The 17,794-nt window shown below is 41.6% G+C and overlaps 1 protein-coding gene across 4 annotated transcripts in view; it reads right to left on the bottom strand.

The window, feature by feature from the left end:
* Nucleotides 1-6,667: 6,667 nt before the first annotated feature.
* The window catches only part of cadpsa (Ca2+-dependent activator protein for secretion a), a 182,947-nt gene continuing 171,820 nt past the window's right edge, over nucleotides 6,668-17,794 (bottom strand). For all 4 annotated transcript variants that reach the window (XM_034143464.1, XM_034143457.1, XM_034143441.1 and 1 more), the window contains 2 exons: nucleotides 10,900-11,004; nucleotides 6,668-8,486 (listed from right to left, as the gene is read on the bottom strand). In XM_034143464.1, the coding sequence (XP_033999355.1) occupies nucleotides 8,313-8,486; nucleotides 10,900-11,004 (279 nt within the window). In that variant the 3' untranslated portion in view covers nucleotides 6,668-8,312. The remainder of the gene's footprint in view (nucleotides 8,487-10,899; nucleotides 11,005-17,794) is intronic.

Below are 17,794 nucleotides of genomic sequence, written 5' to 3'. Positions count from 1 at the left end.
TCGTGGAACGACGGATCAGCTTTTTACTCTCGCAAGGATCCTGGAGGGGGCCTGGGAGTACGCTTATCCGGTCTACATGTGTTTTGTAGATTTGGAGAAGTCTTATGACCGGGTTCCCAGGGAGTTACTGTGGGAGGTGCTGCAGGAGTATGGGGTGAGGGGGTCTCTACTCAGGGCCATCCAATCTCTGTACTCCCAAAGCGAGAGCAGTGGGGTTAGGGTTAAGGGTTAGGGTTAGGGTTAGGGGGTCCTTGGCAGTAAGTCGAACCCATTTCCGGTGAGGGTTGGCCTCCGCCAGGGCTGCGCTTTGTCACCGATCCTGTTTGTAATATACATGGATAGGATTTCGAGGCGTATTCATGGGGGAGGGGGTCTGCAGTTCGGTGGACTAAGGATTGCACCACTGCTTTTTGCAGATGATGTGGTTCTAATGGCTTCATCGGTCTGCGACCTTCAGCTCTCACTGGATCGGTTCGCAACCGAGTGTGAAGCGGCTGGGATGAGGATCAGCACCTCCAAATCTGAGGCCATGGTTCTCAGCAGGAAACCGATGGATTGTCCACTCCAAGTAGGGAATGAGTCCTTACCCCAAGTGAAGGAGTTCAAGTATCTCGGGGTCTTGTCTGAGTGAGGGAACAATGGAGCGTGAGATTGGCCGGAGAATCGGAGCAGCGGAAGCGGTATTGCAGTCGCTTTACCGCGCCTTGGGATCCCCCAGTCAGAGCTGGTTGATGTGGCCAGGGAAAAGAAAGTTTGGGGCTCTCTGCTGGAACTGCTACCTCCGCGACCCGACCACGGATAAGCGGGAGAAGATGGATGGATGGATGGATGGATGGAAGAGTTTTGGGCCGTTGTAATGCGTTTGCACCTTTTTGCCGCTGTAGTTTATGATTGGACAGATGAGCATCACAAATGTTTTTGAATTGGGGAAATCTTCTTCCAACTCAAAGTCTAAAAGTGGCCAACACCTACCCTAAGTTCAACAATCCCTCTGCAGAACAGTGAGAATGGTGGAGCTGTGCGATGAGTGTGAGTGAGAGAGGACACATCAACATGGAAGGGTTTTACATGAAAGTTACATTTATTTTATTTATATAATTGAAAGAAGACAATCAGAAAGTCCTCATATCTTGTTTGTTTCTTTCAGGAATCATTCCTATCACTTCAAACTCTCCTTCAGTCAGTTTATTTACCCGCCAAACACCATGCATTATTGTGTTCCTCAAACAGCATTAGTTTCACAAGTGTAGAGTGAGTCACACTGCTTTATGTACATGTACAGCACTTTGGCCCGACCAAAAATTGCTTTTAAATGTGCTCTATAAATAAACCTTGATTTGATTTGATTTGATTTATAGTCTAAAGAGCAGCTTCCATTAGCAAGAACATGTTGAGTCCACACAAAGCCAGAGTGTGTTAGTGGTACCTGTATTAACCAGGTGAGTGAGAGATGTGTTGCACAGTGTAATGAGCTGAACATCACGTCATCTGAGGGGAGAGTTAGCTTCACTACTGTTTAATGAATCATCTGGTTGGAACTTCCTCAAAAGAACACTTATTTCCAAATTAAAGTGACGAAGGTGTTGGATGAAAGCTTAAAGTCAAAACAACCAGTTAAACACTGAGTATTAAAGAAATATATGATATATGTGACGGAAATGTATGTCTTATAAAAAAAAACTATATCAAGACTATAACTGAAGATTATTAAATGACTACAATTTTGACTTTGACTTATATTCATGATATGGTAACACAATGGTTAAGTTTCTGCAGCGAAAATTACTTAGTTAAGGTAACCAAAGAAAGACATTGCTAAATACATTACTCTACTTAGTACATACTTGATCAGCCTTGTGAAAAATTCCAAAAACCCGAAGACATTTTATTAACTGTCATACGTGAAATAATGATCAATAATGTATAGATAAGAAACTTAAAAATACATGGCATTACAGCTATGATAGATAATCACTGTAATTCCACTTTTTTCACAAAAACGAAATGCAATAGGACAACAATATACTGTATTTCAATTCATTATTCAATTAATAAAAAAAAAACTGAAATGTCCAATAAAATCATCAGCCATACAAAAAGTTGACACCTTAATTACAACACTCAAATAAACACCTGAATGATCTTTATTTGTCATGCCATTGTATGGATATTATCAGGTTAAGGTTGAAGCTGTGGGAAAACATGTGGTAAAAAGAAAGAGGTGCGCATGATGTGAAGGGGACGATTAGCTCCAGACATCCCTCTGATAATAACAGTGACCTCAGCAGATATTAGTGATCCCAATACGGTTTATACTGTATACACCCTGCAGCAGACTGTGTAATATTCAGCCCTGAGGTATCACAATCTGTCCTTGTGTCTTGCCCGAACATTGACTGAGATTACGTTAAACTGTAAGCTACTCTTTTTATGGAAAAGATCTAAAATTAATCAGTGGGCTTGTTGTCCCCTCTTAAGGCCGCGATAAGAAGGTTTTGGAGCATGGGGAGGGAAACATAAGAGGCTTTGGGGGCCGCTTTTATTAAAAGGATCTGACATCTACCTTCCCTCTCAAATGGCAGGCAATTTTGACATTTCTGGCACGCAAAGCAGCCACACAGAAATAATAATCACCACAACTGCTGGGCTGAGGGCCGGCTCTGGAGGAGGCTGTTTACCTTAAAGGACACTCTGAAAATATCTTAAATGAAATGCCTCTTCACAACAAATCACAGAGCAATTTATCTGGCAGCTTTAATGTCTTCACATGGGCTGATTTCTCTCTTCATCTTTTCATTTTCCTGTTGTCATATTCCACACGTATCATGTCGGAGACGGCTTGATGGACTCAATGTGTCGGAACGGCTTCTTCTCACACCCGTATCACTGCAGGACTCCCGCAGCACAGACAGTAAAGACTCGGCCAGTTCTCACTGTGACGGTCAGTTGGAGATTCTTTTTATTTTCATACAGTTATCGTTTCCCATTTCCCCACTTGATTGGAGCTTAAAAGCCAAAGCAGCTCAGATCGTGCCAGCATAAATCTCCGGGCCCATTAATCCGCCCTGGTGTCGTCTCGCACACAGAACTGCCCAATCATGTCTGGATATTCATGTGGAAATTAAATGAATGATACACCGAGGAAGCTCACCGGCACTGCAGATTGAATGTAAAAGTAGGTGGGGGGGCTTTGTGCGTATGTGCTTATTCTTATGTGTGCAGGATATGAAGGAATTGCTTCTGTGGAGACAGTTATGAGCATGTGAGGTCACATTCATAACGGCCTTTCTACCTTTATTTCTGAGGATGAATGACTGGGTCTGAGTAACATAATGTTGAATGATACTTTAATAGGGCACTGACTGAATAATGCCTACAAATAGTTTAGAACCTTTGAAATGTTTAGAAATGTATTTCAATTATTCACAGGATATCAATATAAAATATCAGTAAAACCTATCTTATAATATTTCCCTGTAAATCTCTAGTGTGGTGAGTCTTGACTTCAAATGTCCAAAGAAAATAAATGCTAATCTAATACTTATAATTTATACAAATATAAATCTAAACATGCTAAATATTCTTACAGTAAAATACCTTCATCGTTTAGTGAAATACTACGAATCCCCCCATATTCAAAAGTACATACCTATATTAGTGGATGCAAGTATAAAAATACAATTTGAATTTGTAATTATTTCACTTAAATGAATATATTTATTGAAGGGATGCAATTCAAACATGTACAGTAAAATAAATAATTTTTCTTCGATTCTTCTTTTCAACACTCCCAACCATCTCTATATCACGTCAATAGGAATCATATTCTCCTGTTATATTTTGGGAGTTATTCTCTGGAGATTTGCACATGGATCCTTTTTCTTCTACTCCAGACAGAACAAATATTTCCCCAAATTCTCACATCATCTAGAATGCATCAACCCACAAAGCAAAACGGCAATCTCTACAGTTCTCTCCAGTACGTCAAAAATAACTATATAATCATCAACCTTTTATTTGCATTAGTATCATCTAGGGAGGAATAAGACATTCACTAGCAGTTGGATTTACCTAATTTGCTCCTCTGCCGTATAAAATATGTGTTTTTCTTTAATCTTCTGAGAAGGATTTGTTTTGCGCCTTCTGTAACATAATTAAAAGATATCCTGTCTTCTTTTAATTTGGGGCAATATTATATCTTCTAATAATCCTGCGACTTTAGTCTTCTTGATTTGATTTTTCGGTCATTGCTGATTTGATCTGCGGCAATTCTTCCAATCTCCTTTTGGAGGATAATATCAACTCTTAAGATGACTGATGCTTTAATCCGCAGCATTAATCTCAGACTCCCTTTCTTAAAGCCACACTGTCCCGAAATTGACACCAGATGGACACACGAATATGGAATTGTGAATTTCGCACGAAGATGGCCCCGAACTTGGTCAACAGCCAAGCAACAGCCGAAGCAAGTACGATGCCTACAGAAGGCCACACGATGGCACCCGAACCACACACGAAAATATGGTCGTAGACTTTACTGATGATTTAGAATGTATCCAGACTCAACGTAAGAGCTTGTGCCTCTTCGGGGGTGCTAACATTTAAACATACACTTTATTCTTTACTTTCTCCGTCTTTATATGTAGATTAGAAGATATTACTTATCTCCGTCATGTTGTTTCCATAGCAACAACAACTTCCTGTCAACAGCGTCAACTTGCCTTCAAAATAAAAGCATCTAAATAAAACAGGAAGTTAACCTAAATTACATTTAAGACATACAACTGCAACGAAAGTAACAACAACAATGTAATATCCTTTTCAGTTTCACAGAACACAAATTGGGTTGTTTACATAATATGTTTACATGATTTTGTTGTGAAATAAATGCAATCTCGATGTCATCGTACTATAATACGATGGCTACACGACGGCATTGCGAGGGCTTCACGTAGTCGTGTTGCCTTCCTAAGACAATCGGGCAGCTTCTTGTTTCCTTCGTATTGTCTTCGTGAGGCAAAAAATGCAACGATGATCACACAAAGTAAAGACGAAGATGACACGATTTGACAAGATGCCCTCCCGCTGGCTTTACGAAGGGCAAAATGGACCCACGAATTCAACATGAAAATGAACCTTTGCAAGGTCCTTCGGCAATTTTTTGGCATGCCAAAGATTTTGCCACCGCTCACGAAGTTGCTGCCGGAGCCTGAGAAACTCCACCGGCGGTCATACGATGGCTTAAGATGCCCTCACGAATGGCCCGATGTTGTTACGATCAGAGCCGAATTTGAACATTTCCTTTATCGTGTGTCTATCTGGTGTCAATTTCGGGCTTTAAGCCCCTGTCACACAGGGCATCTTAAGCCATCGTATGACCGCCGGTGGAGTTTCTCAGGCTCCGGCAGCAACTTCGTGAGCGGTGGCAAAATCTTTGGCATGCCAACAAATTGCCGAAAAGGACCTTGCGAAGGTTCATTTTCGTGTTGAATTCGTGGGTCCATTTTGCCCTTCGTAAGGCATTTTTTGCCTCACGAAGACAATACGAAGGAAACAAGAAGCTGCCCGATTGTCTTAGGAAGGCAACACGACTATGTGAAGCCCTCGCAATGCCGTCGTGTAGCCATCGTATTATAGTACGATGACATCGAGATTGCATTTATTTCAAAATACAAAATCATGTAAACATATTATGTAAACAACCCAATTTGTGTTCTGTGAAACTGAAAAGGATATTACATTGTCGTTGTTACTTTCGTTGCAGTTGTATGTCTTAAATGTAATTTAGGTTAACTTCCTGTTTTATTTAGATGCTTTTATTTTGAAGGTGAGTTGACGCTGTTGACAGGAAGTTGTTGTTGCTATGGAAACAACATGACGGAGATAAGTAATATCTTCTAATCTACATATAAAGACGGAGAAAGTAAAGAATAAAGTGTATGTTTAAATGTTAGCACCCCCGAAGAGGCACAAGCTCTTACGTTGAGTCTGGATACATTCTAAATCATCAGTAAAGTCTACGACCATATTTTCGTGTGTGGTTCGGGTGCCATCGTGTGGCCTTCTGTAGGCATCGTACTTGCTTCGGCTGTTGCTTGGCTGTTGACCAAGTTCGGGGCCATCTTCGTGCGAAATTCACAATTCCATATTTGTGTGTCCATCTGGTGTCAATTTCGGGACAGTGTGGCGCGGGCTTAAGAAAATGCTGCTGTGGGGGAGGGAAGGAGGCCAAGGATTAACAAATATGTATTTTTTGCAGTCTGCTGATCATGTAAATGGTCAGCCAAATAGAAATAGTAAAAGTAACTAACAGGAGTTGAAAGTAAATGTATTACTTATTTAGAGTTTTAACCAATCTATGTTCACTGAAAAAAAACTGAAAAGTTGACTTAAATGAAATCTATTATGTCAATAGATTTCACATAACTGTATTAGGTTAGTTGAAAGCAATAAAATTGAGTTGAACCTAATATTATTTATTTAAACTTGATATTATTGCTTTCAACTAACCTAATACAGTTATGTGAAATCAGTTGACATAATACATTTGATTAAAGTCAACGTTTGAGTGTTTTCATTGAAGGTTTCTGCTGATTTCTGTCCTGAATACACATTCAACCACTTAAATGATAGCAACAGTAATGAATGAGGCGACATGTTCTTTCCACGTTCACCTTTATTTGAATTTTCATCGACTGAGGGGCTCTTCTAGAAGGCAGAAGCATGTGCCCACAGGTACACACATGAAGCAAAACACTGAAGGGAGTGAACCCGGGGACATGCGGCACACAGCAGGACGCACAGTTTAGGAGCACAATATAGAAAACAAGAGAAATGACAGGCACACTTCACTTCCCATAATCCCTTTCAACATTTTGGAGTAGCCCCGTCATTCATTCTGGAATGAAGTGCAGGGCACATACAAGAACAGATGGCAACTCTATTACTTAAATAACATTAGATAAAAATAAAGCATTTGTTTTGAAATTGAAAATGTGAAAAACAGGTCTATTGGTGTGACAAAACCAAACAATATATATTGCCTTGTTAACTCATTTAAACAGAATGAAGATGGTGACAGGTGTTAGGTTGATGGGAAGAAAAAGTACCAACGTTTGAAGAAGTGAGACCACAAGACGTGTTTACTTTAACAACACAATGCAGCTTGTGTTGGGAGATTTATATTTGAGCAGTTTGACACCAAATGAAATGAGTAACAAAGCATAACTTTCTTTGTTGAGGATACATGCACACTTCTCACTCTGGAAAGGAAGAACAGACCTCTCCTCTTTGATTCAAAATCCTCTTTTTCAATTTAACTCCAAAACACACAGATAATTCCCCATACATATTTAACACTTTCATTTAACTATGTGCCTTCCATTTATTCTGTGTGTACACTTTCATCTCTCATGCAAATAATCTTGATGTGCTTAACGGTTGATAAAAAAAATGGGTTCAAACTGATGTCTTACATACTTGTCCCAACTTTGCAGATTAATCTGGTGATGTTGATTTACCGTTATTTTAATGTTTTGTCAAAAATATGGTCTTGCCTTTATGATGTCAGACCTAGAGATGGCAATTTGTTCAGAATCAGTTGTCCATCCTTCTGCCAAACACTTTGAAATATATTTTAAATGGATCAATCACAATATGTTTGACCTTAAAGAGTTCATCATCCATTTGTTGGCAGGTTTAAAAAACACAGAAACCTGGTTCATCATCTCACTTTGAACCACCATAGATTAACCTGGATAATTTGACTGTTTCATACTGTAAGAGTGCTCTATGTACCTTCAACAACAAGCAACAGGAAGGCTACCATACAAGGACTGTAGATAATGTAAGAGGCACAACATGAAGGAACTACATCATGTAAATGCAGCATACTGCCGCTCTTTATCATCCTAATTATAAGGCGGCTTTGCATGCAGGGGGCTCATGGGCACATTTGCCCTTGTCTCACACTCCTGTCACATTTTTGCCCTTTTTGGGGTATCCTGGAAACTACAGTAATTTGCTCACATTTCAGTTTTAGTTCTGAGGAATAACAGCTTGAGCCTACAGAGATAGTTTCTAAATGAACTGCATTCACAGGACAGCCGTGTGTGTCACAGGTGTTTATGGACACAAATGTTGTTTTTCTTGTATAAAGTAAGTCAGACAGAACTGTGGAACCATTACATGAATGAAAAACTGAAACAGCAAATAATCATGGAGCTCAGGGAAAGGCTGTTTGGATTCCTAGGCAGTATGCTGCTCACCCTCTGGAAAGATTTGACATTCTTATAGTTTTCAGGACCTTTGATCTAGTTAACGTTGTCCTCTTCGTCACTGTCCTTCATTGAAACGCCTTGCATCCCCCCCTCCCTCACTGAGGCCGTGGCCTCTTCCAAGGTCAGCCGGTTCCTCACTGTGTCATACATCTTACTGTTCAGCGTGGAGTCCAGCACCCCTTGAAGACGAAAGTCACGGTACTTTTTCTATCACAAACAAACAAAACAATCAGAAAGATTCAGAGCAATGCACGGTCATTTTGAATTGAACTGGTGTATCAATTTGTTTGTATATTAAATGATTTGAATCAGGAAATATAAACAGATCAAGCCTGAAGAAGGACAGAACTGGGAAGACCCTGAAACTGCACACAATTTAAAAAACTAGGGTTGAGATTTAAAGAAATTATTGCTTTGAAGCAAAATGGTTGATCCATCGTCCTAACAGCTTCTATGAATACATTTCTGCTCTATTTCAAAGTTTCAGTAGTCTATATCCGGACAACATTTACAAGATATATTTGATTGATTGTTGATAAAAATAAACAATTAATATCTCCTAATCAAGAATTAAAATAAAAATGCTCTCTGTCTCAAAGTCAAGAGGCCCTATTATGCTTTTTGGGGTTTTCCTTTTGTGTTCTATGGAATTTTTTTTACGTAAATGGTCTGCAAAGGCAAAAGTCCCAAAGTTCACGACAGGGAGATTCTCTCACATAAACTCCCCCCCTGCTTGAAACGCCTCTAATGGACTCCTTATCTTCTTCCGTAACTTTGTTGGGACCTTTATTTGGAAATGTTTATGGACTAACCAAAGGAAAAGGAGTTGATAAACAACTAGCTGAAATACATTTGCACCACTTTTCCACAGGACTGCTTCCTAAACCACGCACAGTTCACGGTCGATTAGGTAGTTCCCACTTTGTTATGTGGAGCTGTTTTGGAAGTTGAGTTGCAAACACAGCACTAGCCTCAGCCATTACATTACATGTTACTTGTTAGACGCTTTTATCCAAAGCAACTTCCATACTCAATACTGTGGACAATCCCCACAGGAGCAATTTGGGGTGAAGTGTCTCAGGGACACAACGACATGCTGACTGCAGTGGGGTTTGAACCTGTGACCCCCTGACCCCAACACCAAGGCTCTATCCACTGCGCCACACGCCTCCCATGTTGCTAGCTAACGCTATTGTTTGTTTGTTTGTAGCCTTTATTTAACCAGGTGAAAATCCCATTGAGATCAACGATCTCTTTTTCAAGGGAGACCTGCAGCACATTGGTTACACAAAAACCATTAAGATAAAACTGTTTTGTTTATAGACTGTATGCCCACCAACAATACCTAAAATTGTGTAGAAATATAAAGATGTTTATTTTTTGTTCACAACACGCTGAAACGTGTTCAAGTGTTGAGGTGTGTTTATGAAGTTCTAATATTACGGTCGCTATCAGCTTTAGCTTAGCTGTATTGCCAGTTAGCTGGATTAAAACTATCTCTGGTCCCTGTAAGTGTTAATGTCAATCTGGTGATTAAAAGTCACATTTTGTGACTAAGTGTCATTATTTGTGGATGTATAATGTCTGAAACAAATGATATAGCTTCTACTGGGGGTTTAAGTGTGGAGCTTTTGGAAGTTAAGTTGCAAACACAGAGGAGCACGCTCGTGAACTGTTAGTTCGCCGGAGCCTCGCAGCGGGGTCACTGCATTTGCGCATTCGATGTATTGCGCCGCATTTGCGCATAAGATGAGGCCCCACGCAGTCTGCGTGATCTGCCTGTAGGGAGGGGCGGCACTGCATATGTGACTGGTTTTGAATATGACTTTGAGCCGATTGACATGGGACCTTTAATACATCCGCGGACACTGTCAATTCGGGTACACAACTTGTAAGTATTCATTGTTGTTTGTGTATTTATGATGTTTAAAACAAACAAGGTATCTTCCACGACTGTTTAAATGGGTAAACGTTTTTCGGACTACTACGTTGGGATCGTGGAGAAATGCTCTCCGCAGACCCATGCTCACAGCGTTATAAACCTTTTTCTTACTCAATATCAAGCCACACTTATTGTTTTTACTTCGGCTGTGAGTGTTTGTGTGTGCTCAGGATGAGTTTCGCTTGTTCTCTGTGTATCGCCGACACGGAAGCCTGTCTGATCAGCAGAGCAGACAGGCTGCGAGCAGCAACGTTGCGAGCAGCAACGTTTCTCCAGTCAGAGACCAATCAGAGCACACTGGGCTCACAGGGAGGGGGGGGGGCAAGAGCTCCAACAAGCCGTTTAGGACAGAGAGTGAATAATGGTGAATACATATAGTTTACAGAGATGCTGTATGAGAAACCAATGTGAGTTTGGAAAAATGCACAGTATAAATCTATTTTAGTAGACCTCAACAATGGAATTATGATCAGTGGAAATGGCCATGACATGGGACCTTTAAAAGCATGTACAGCACAGGCCTTAAATCTCCTGAGAGCTGAAGAAAATGTGCGTTGTGTATTTTTGTAAGTTTGTACATAATTATGTGGGGAAAGCAGCAATGACAAGTTGAGATATAGGTTGAATTATTATTGCCTTAAGATATGTGGTGTAGAAAGGTACATGTAAAGTATTTACCTTGACAATCCGAATGAGTATCTTCAGCTGATAAAGGTGGAGCTGCAGGTCCATACGGTCAGTCAGCCATGTTCCTAGCAGGTTCATTGTGCTGGTGTACCATTGCTGTAGAAACACAAGCACAGAGGCCAATTGTCTAATACTCCACGAAACAAGAAACTTAACATATCACACACGTAAAACAACATTTCAACACTTGTATCAAAATTTGTATCTGTACTCCGTTGAGAAAATGCATGTGATGACATTCTTGCAGTGTATCATCATGAGCGTTTTCTAAAGGTCCTTACACACCAGACTGACACCAAAGAACACGTCCCGACGGAACGTCGCCTCACGTCTCCTTGGCCATGTTTCGCACTGGAACACACCGCAAAGACTTCAGCCGACGGCCAAGTAGCACGTACGAACTGCGCATGCGTGAGTGGCAATAACTCTCCTTACCAGCAGGCGGCGGTAGTGTGTATTCGTCATTCAAAAGAGGCAACAACCGGAAGACAGACTGCGTGATAACCGAGAGAAGAAGAACAGACTGCGTGATATAAACAAACAACAAATAGCGTGTGCGTTCCATTTTCACTCTACAGCGAGAAGCTCATGGGGCTTTCCCGAACCTGTGTCGAAGCTGGAGTTAAATGAAATCTCAGATTTGCCTTCTTAATAGTTTGTTTGGGTCCCTCACTTCCGTTTAGCTTCTCATGCACTGATTCGCTAAGCTGAACAGCCAATCAGAGTGATTTCTTTGGCCGACAGCCTCCCAATTCAACATGTCGAATCGGCGGCGGAAGGTGTCGGCACGGCCGAAAAGACACGACGGTGCAGGACACACCAATCTGAGTAGGGCGACACGACGCTCATCGACGGCCCGACATCTATCCACGCCGAAAATCGGCTTGGTGTGTAAGGACCTTTATGGATCATTTAGGCAGAGTCCAGAGGGACAAAGTTGACAAACCCATCCTCAGCAGACCGACGTGTCCCATCTGAAGATGTTCATGAACAGCCTCATCAGGCCATTAGAAAATGACAATCAGCACAGAGCAGGCACTTCTCCCTGGCAGGGGTCTGCTACCATTCAGCAATGCCCCCACAATCTTGCCGGCAAAGTTTAGGAAACTTCGTACTACTTGTCATGTGGAATGCCATCAGATATCCCTGTAGGCTTCGAATTAATTAACATCTGGAACGTAGACCCCGGGAAGATCCATCAACCAATGAGGCGTCAGTTAATGGGGAGGCACCGCTTATGATGCTCTTGGCGCACAGCAGCAAGTTCAGCCATGGGTACTTGTCAAATTCCATGAAACAAATCTTTTAAATGTCAGTTGAGCAGTATGTTCCAGGCCGTGCTGCCCTTTAGTGTTGCCGTCTCACTCTTCAATCTGGAGGACAGAAAGGTGAGGGATTCTGGGCTTGTGTACACAACAAATGAATCCCAGTAACATCTCATTCAGATACAGAACTGCTAAGGAAACATAGCCAGTGGCAGTTCTGGGTTGGACCTTACAGTGTTCCCAAACAGACTGGACCTATTATGTGCCAGACATATTTGTCAGTTTTTTTATCTTTTCTTAATTTGTATTTAGTTTTTAGCACGCTTGTGATGTTTACATAGATTATTCTGTTTTGCAGTACTGTATAGGAACTATCTTTTTTTCAAAGCTCTAAAGTATTATAAAAATGTTTCACTCCACAAACTTGGGAAAAAAACAAATGTAAACGTATTTCCCAACATTACAGATGGATAACCAACTTCAAAAAGTCATAAGCCAAAAAACATGTTAACAACACATGTTCAAAACGTTTTAGTTTCACCTGAAAAAAGGGTCCATTGCTGTGCTAGTTCCCGCATGTTTTGGTTTTGGTTTCTGTCTATGCAGCGTGTTACTGTATTTAGTTGGGTCCTCTATATTGGCAACATTTGCTTTTCAATGCAATTAACTCAAGTCAGTACTCAGAAAGTACTGAAGAACCAAAGCCACCACTTGTGACCGTTTACATAGGTATATCAAGCTTCAACCTTGAAAATCTGCCACTGCTTTATTTAGAGAAGCCTTCCCTCACAGTGACCTCTGCAGAAACAGAGCCTAAAGGCTGCAGATGTTTCTCTGTGGGCCCTGACTGTTGCCAGTCTAATTGATGGATAATGATGAGCGGGGCTGATACTAATAGAAGTCGACTGACTTTCAACAGTCAGGGTCACAGCAGAATGGATGGGGGGCTGGCTAAGAATGGGAATAGAAATGTAGAGGAAGGGGGTAGCAGTGTGTTTACTGTATGTCTGTGTGTTTGAAACAGATGTCATGCCATGGGGTGAATTGTACAACATAGATTTTATCCTTGAAAGTGTACTCTTTATATCATAATGATTAAATATGAGCTTTAGTCAAATAAATAAACACATTAGTACTATGAGAAAACAAAGTACTAAAAACAAACTGTCCCAACAGGTTTTTACTTTAACCTTTACTTGTACTGTGATGTTACCTTTGAACCTGTGCATGCAGTGGCCTAGCCTAACATGGTGAAACAAATACTGTCAGGTAAGATAACACTGCTACGCTCAGCTAGCGTGGGGCTAAGACAGGGACTGTGTTGTTCCGACAGAGTAATTGACTTCAGAACTTGTAGGTGTATTTGTTGAAGCCTTAACTTTTAAATACTTACCCAACTGTATTTATTTGTAGTAACTTTCGTAACCATTTACGCAAGTTACTACAAATTAACCTCAGACCAAATTGGCTGCAATTCGGCCAGGATCCAACGGCCCCTTTCCTAACCCTGTACTCCTGGGCCCTTTGCTCAGACCACACAAATCTTATCAGGGTTTAACTACTGTATGTTGCATGTTAAGAATTTGTGTTTAAATACTAGACCAAGAGACACAATGACAGTCACAATAACATCAGATAAAGAGTTTTTGCAGATACACTTTTTGAATATATCTGACATAAGTAACCAAAGTATCACTCCAATCTGAAGTCACAGAGTGGTTCAAAATGACCAAACTGGAACAACTGTGGAAAAGTTTCGAAGAGCCATTTCTCAAAGACATTTGAGGTGTTTGTAGATGCAGAAAGTAAGTTATGTGTAAAATGTCAACAGAGACGTTAAGAGAGTTCAAATCCTTTATCTGGAATTATAAATCTGTTCACTTTCATCTTAAACAGGGGGGCATGTTGTTTTATATTTTTGCAGGAATCGTTTGACCTTCACTAACATGGATCTATTGAGCTCTTCAAACCAACTCGGTTTACTTGAAAAGCCATAGACACAGTTTTAGCTCAAACTTGTCTGCACTAACAATGACTTATTATAGTACAAAAAAAGGATTTGGATTTTTGGATCAGACCAAACACAAAAGAACAAAACGTGTTCAGAAGGACAGCGGGATCAGACCTGCATGACCAGCAGGTCTACATGTGGGTCAAGTTCAGTCCGCGGAACATGGGTGCAGAGAGATGGCTGCTGAGGCGGGGTGAATCAGCGAGGCGACCCGCTGCCAGCAGCTCCCTCTCTGTCGCTGTGTGCCTGTGAAGGCTCCGGCGTGGCAGCAGGCCTGTGATCTCGCCCCGAGCACAACCCCCCGCCGAGAGGCCAGGCCTGGAGTGACTGATCCACTGACTGGCTGCTCTCCCTCTTCTCTCATACACTCCTTCCTCACGTCTCCTTTTCTTTAGACTTTGCACCGTGTCACACAGTTCCCATCTGCAGCCATCTTTACAGCAGCCATTTTGTGTCCTGTTCCGCTTTACTCCTCTTCATTTTATATAAAAAGAGGCTTTGACAGCCATGTCACAAGTCTTCTTGCTGCCATGACTGGCATTTTGGAGGTCTGTCAGGGACATCTTGTGTACACATAATGCCTGTGAATTTTGTCAACTTTAAGATCTTTTTAATGCCAGTTTGAAAACAGTACCACTTTCCTCATTTCAAAATGACAAAGTGACTGTTGATCCATCATCAGATCAGACTGGTTTACATTTTCCTCAGAAGAACCGGGCACAAAGACTGCTGAAATGCATTTAAAATGTTAATCATAACCTGCGTTCAAGACCATTTTCCTTAATCTACTCTAATCCGCTAAGGGTGTGTTATGCGGTATAGATTATATTCCCTAAAATGATGGTTTGTGCTTTTGTATATTAATGCTATTGACCCTACTTATGTAATGTCACCATCCTTACCTGTAGACAAATGGAGTGACCACATGCTATATGAGCAAGGTTATTTCCCAGATTCCCATTATATTTAAATAATTATAACACATTTTAATTATGATTGTACATCATGTTTTCTTACTTGGGGAACAGAACCCAGAAGTTGATTTTGACTCTGCTTGCATTATCTGTACCTTTAACATTGGTTTACAAAAGTTATTGAACTTCTACTTCTGACTGAAATCCAGTTTAACATATCTTAGCCAATCACCAAATAGTCGGTTCCAGCTGCCATGGTATAAACTGTCATTTCTGTAAATAACCTTACAATCCTTCAGATATCCATAATGGAATGATTCAGAAAAGGACAGAAGTTAATCCCTCAAATCTTTGCAAGACCATTTGTTTTATATAATCGTGGGTGATTATCCAATCGGTGAATGCAAGGCTGATACTAGAGAGAGCATTATTCTCAAGTTGTCTTGACAAGAGTCATTTTAGGAAAGTAATCAAAGGGATACTTCCATGCAGATGGGCCATGTGCTAGACATTGCATGCACAATCAGGCTCACAGCTGTTCATTTCCCAGCTGTTTCAGATGGCCCTGGAGGGTAGATTATATGAAGCATCGGCTCTCAATCCCAGGATCCTGAGAAGTCTTCCCATGGCTTCCTAACGTTCCACTGGTTTTTCTCCATTCTGTATTTCCTTTTCAAATGTTTTAATTAATATGATCAATAGAAAGATGAGGCTATCATGGATAATGTAACAAACCTATACCTTTATGTTAAAGGAGAGATGTCATGCTTTTCCGGTTATTACCCGTCCCCTTGTGTGTTATGAACAGGGGTGCACACAACTTTCTCAGTGAGGTACTCAGATGAGTACCTGGAGTCAGTGTTTGGTACTCCAACTTCTGACGATTGTCAACGGGGGGGGGGGGTGGCGTCAGTGGAGTACAGCGCTTCGCGATTGTCAACGGGGGGGGGTGGAGTACAGCGCTTCACGATTGTCAACGGGGGGGGGGGCGTCAGTGGAGTACAGCGCTTCGCGATTGCCAAGGGGGGGGGGGGTGGAGTTAAGCGCTTCGCGATTGTCAACGGGGGGGGTGGTAGTAGAGTACAGAGCTTCGTGACCGCGGAGCGTGTGTACGTTGTGATCAGCTGTTTTAGCGCAGGGCTGCTGTACAGACCGACGTTAACAGCAGCCCTGTCTGTGCACACGGAGACCGGTGAACTAACCGCCTTCTGGAAAAGCTTCACATTTACGTCTGTACGCAAATGCGCTTTGTGACACAAGTGACGGTACGCATTTCAGATTGTTGCCGCGCATGCGTACCTGCGTACCAGTTATGTGCACCCCTGGTTATGAAGGTTTTTATGCATGTAAACGGTGTGCAGAGTCAAAACCCTCAAAGTACACCCTGTAGCGAGTAAAACTCTAACACAGAAAATACCTCCCCAAAACGCCTCGTTGGAGATACGTCACTGTCCATTTGATTCTTCCGGGTACGGCATGATGTCATGCGGTACCCGGAACAAAATGGACCAATCCGGAAGAGCTATGGCCACACCCAGCAGCGCTGGCCGCACCCTCTGCCAGCCTAACATTTACTGTTGGAAGCTCTGGTTCAGTTCACAATCGATCCAGTCATGCCAATGCCAAGGACCTGTTTCCTGAAATGTGAGGAGAAATCTGAGCTGTTTGTCCTACCGACGGAAGAACCACAACGAAGTCAGTGGTTGAAATGTCTTTTTAACACTGTTCCTTCAGAGGTTCGAAGAACGTTACTGTGTGCGCGGCATTTCACAGACGAAAGCTTCCAAAACATTGCCCAGTTTGAGGCCGGATATGCACAGCATTTGAAACTGAAGGACGATGCTATTCCTAATTTGTTTGGACCGTTTGGAGCAGGGGAAGATTCGGGTACACAACCTGTAAGTTTGCATTGTTATTTGTGTATTTATCAAACAAGGTATCTACCACAACTGTTTAAATGTGTAAACGTGTGTCGGACTGCTAAGCCATTGACACAGTGCTAACTGTGCTAACTAAGTTGCTAGCGTTTCCATATATCAACTCTAATATCAGCAGATGGCCTTACATACATGTATCTCATAGCAGGAGAATGTCTGCATTCACACACGAAATACTCATAGACAGTATACTCCGGGTGATTTACCGTACGGTCAGTACATTATAGTTGGCGTTCCTGGCGTGTATGCTACCAAGCTACCGTTCATAGCGTCTATGCTACATAGCTAAACAACTAGGCTACCTAGAGCTAGACATGCTAGGGAAAACATTGTTTTCATGCCAGCTACAATGAATGACCGAATGTAGCAGACTACCCGTATAAGATTGCAATTGTAAACATGTTCTTGCTAGCCTAGACCAGCGCCATATAGAGAGATCTATCTATATGGCGCTGGCCTAGACTAGCTGTTCATAGTAGATTGGCATATTACACTGAACAACTAGCAAACGTAGGTTAGCATATTAGCTGGCAAGCTAACTGTGTTGATTAGATAGATAGATTAGATAGATACACACTCCTACCACAACTACTACTAACGAATCTAAAACAACTAAGTTTCTCTAATATTTTGTGATTTGCATTTGATTTCGTCCAGCCAGATCAGGAAACTCCTGGCGTATCTGGCGGACAACACACACACGGGATGACCCACTCTGATGCCTCGTCCTAAAAAGCCCCGGCAGCCGCTTACAAAGCT

Source organism: Trematomus bernacchii, unplaced genomic scaffold (assembly GCF_902827165.1).
Source record: "Trematomus bernacchii unplaced genomic scaffold, fTreBer1.1, whole genome shotgun sequence".
In the NCBI taxonomy this organism is placed as follows: domain Eukaryota; kingdom Metazoa; phylum Chordata; class Actinopteri; order Perciformes; family Nototheniidae; genus Trematomus; species Trematomus bernacchii.
The sequence above is the reverse complement of the archived record's forward strand: the minus strand, read 5'-3'. Positions and strand labels throughout refer to the sequence as shown.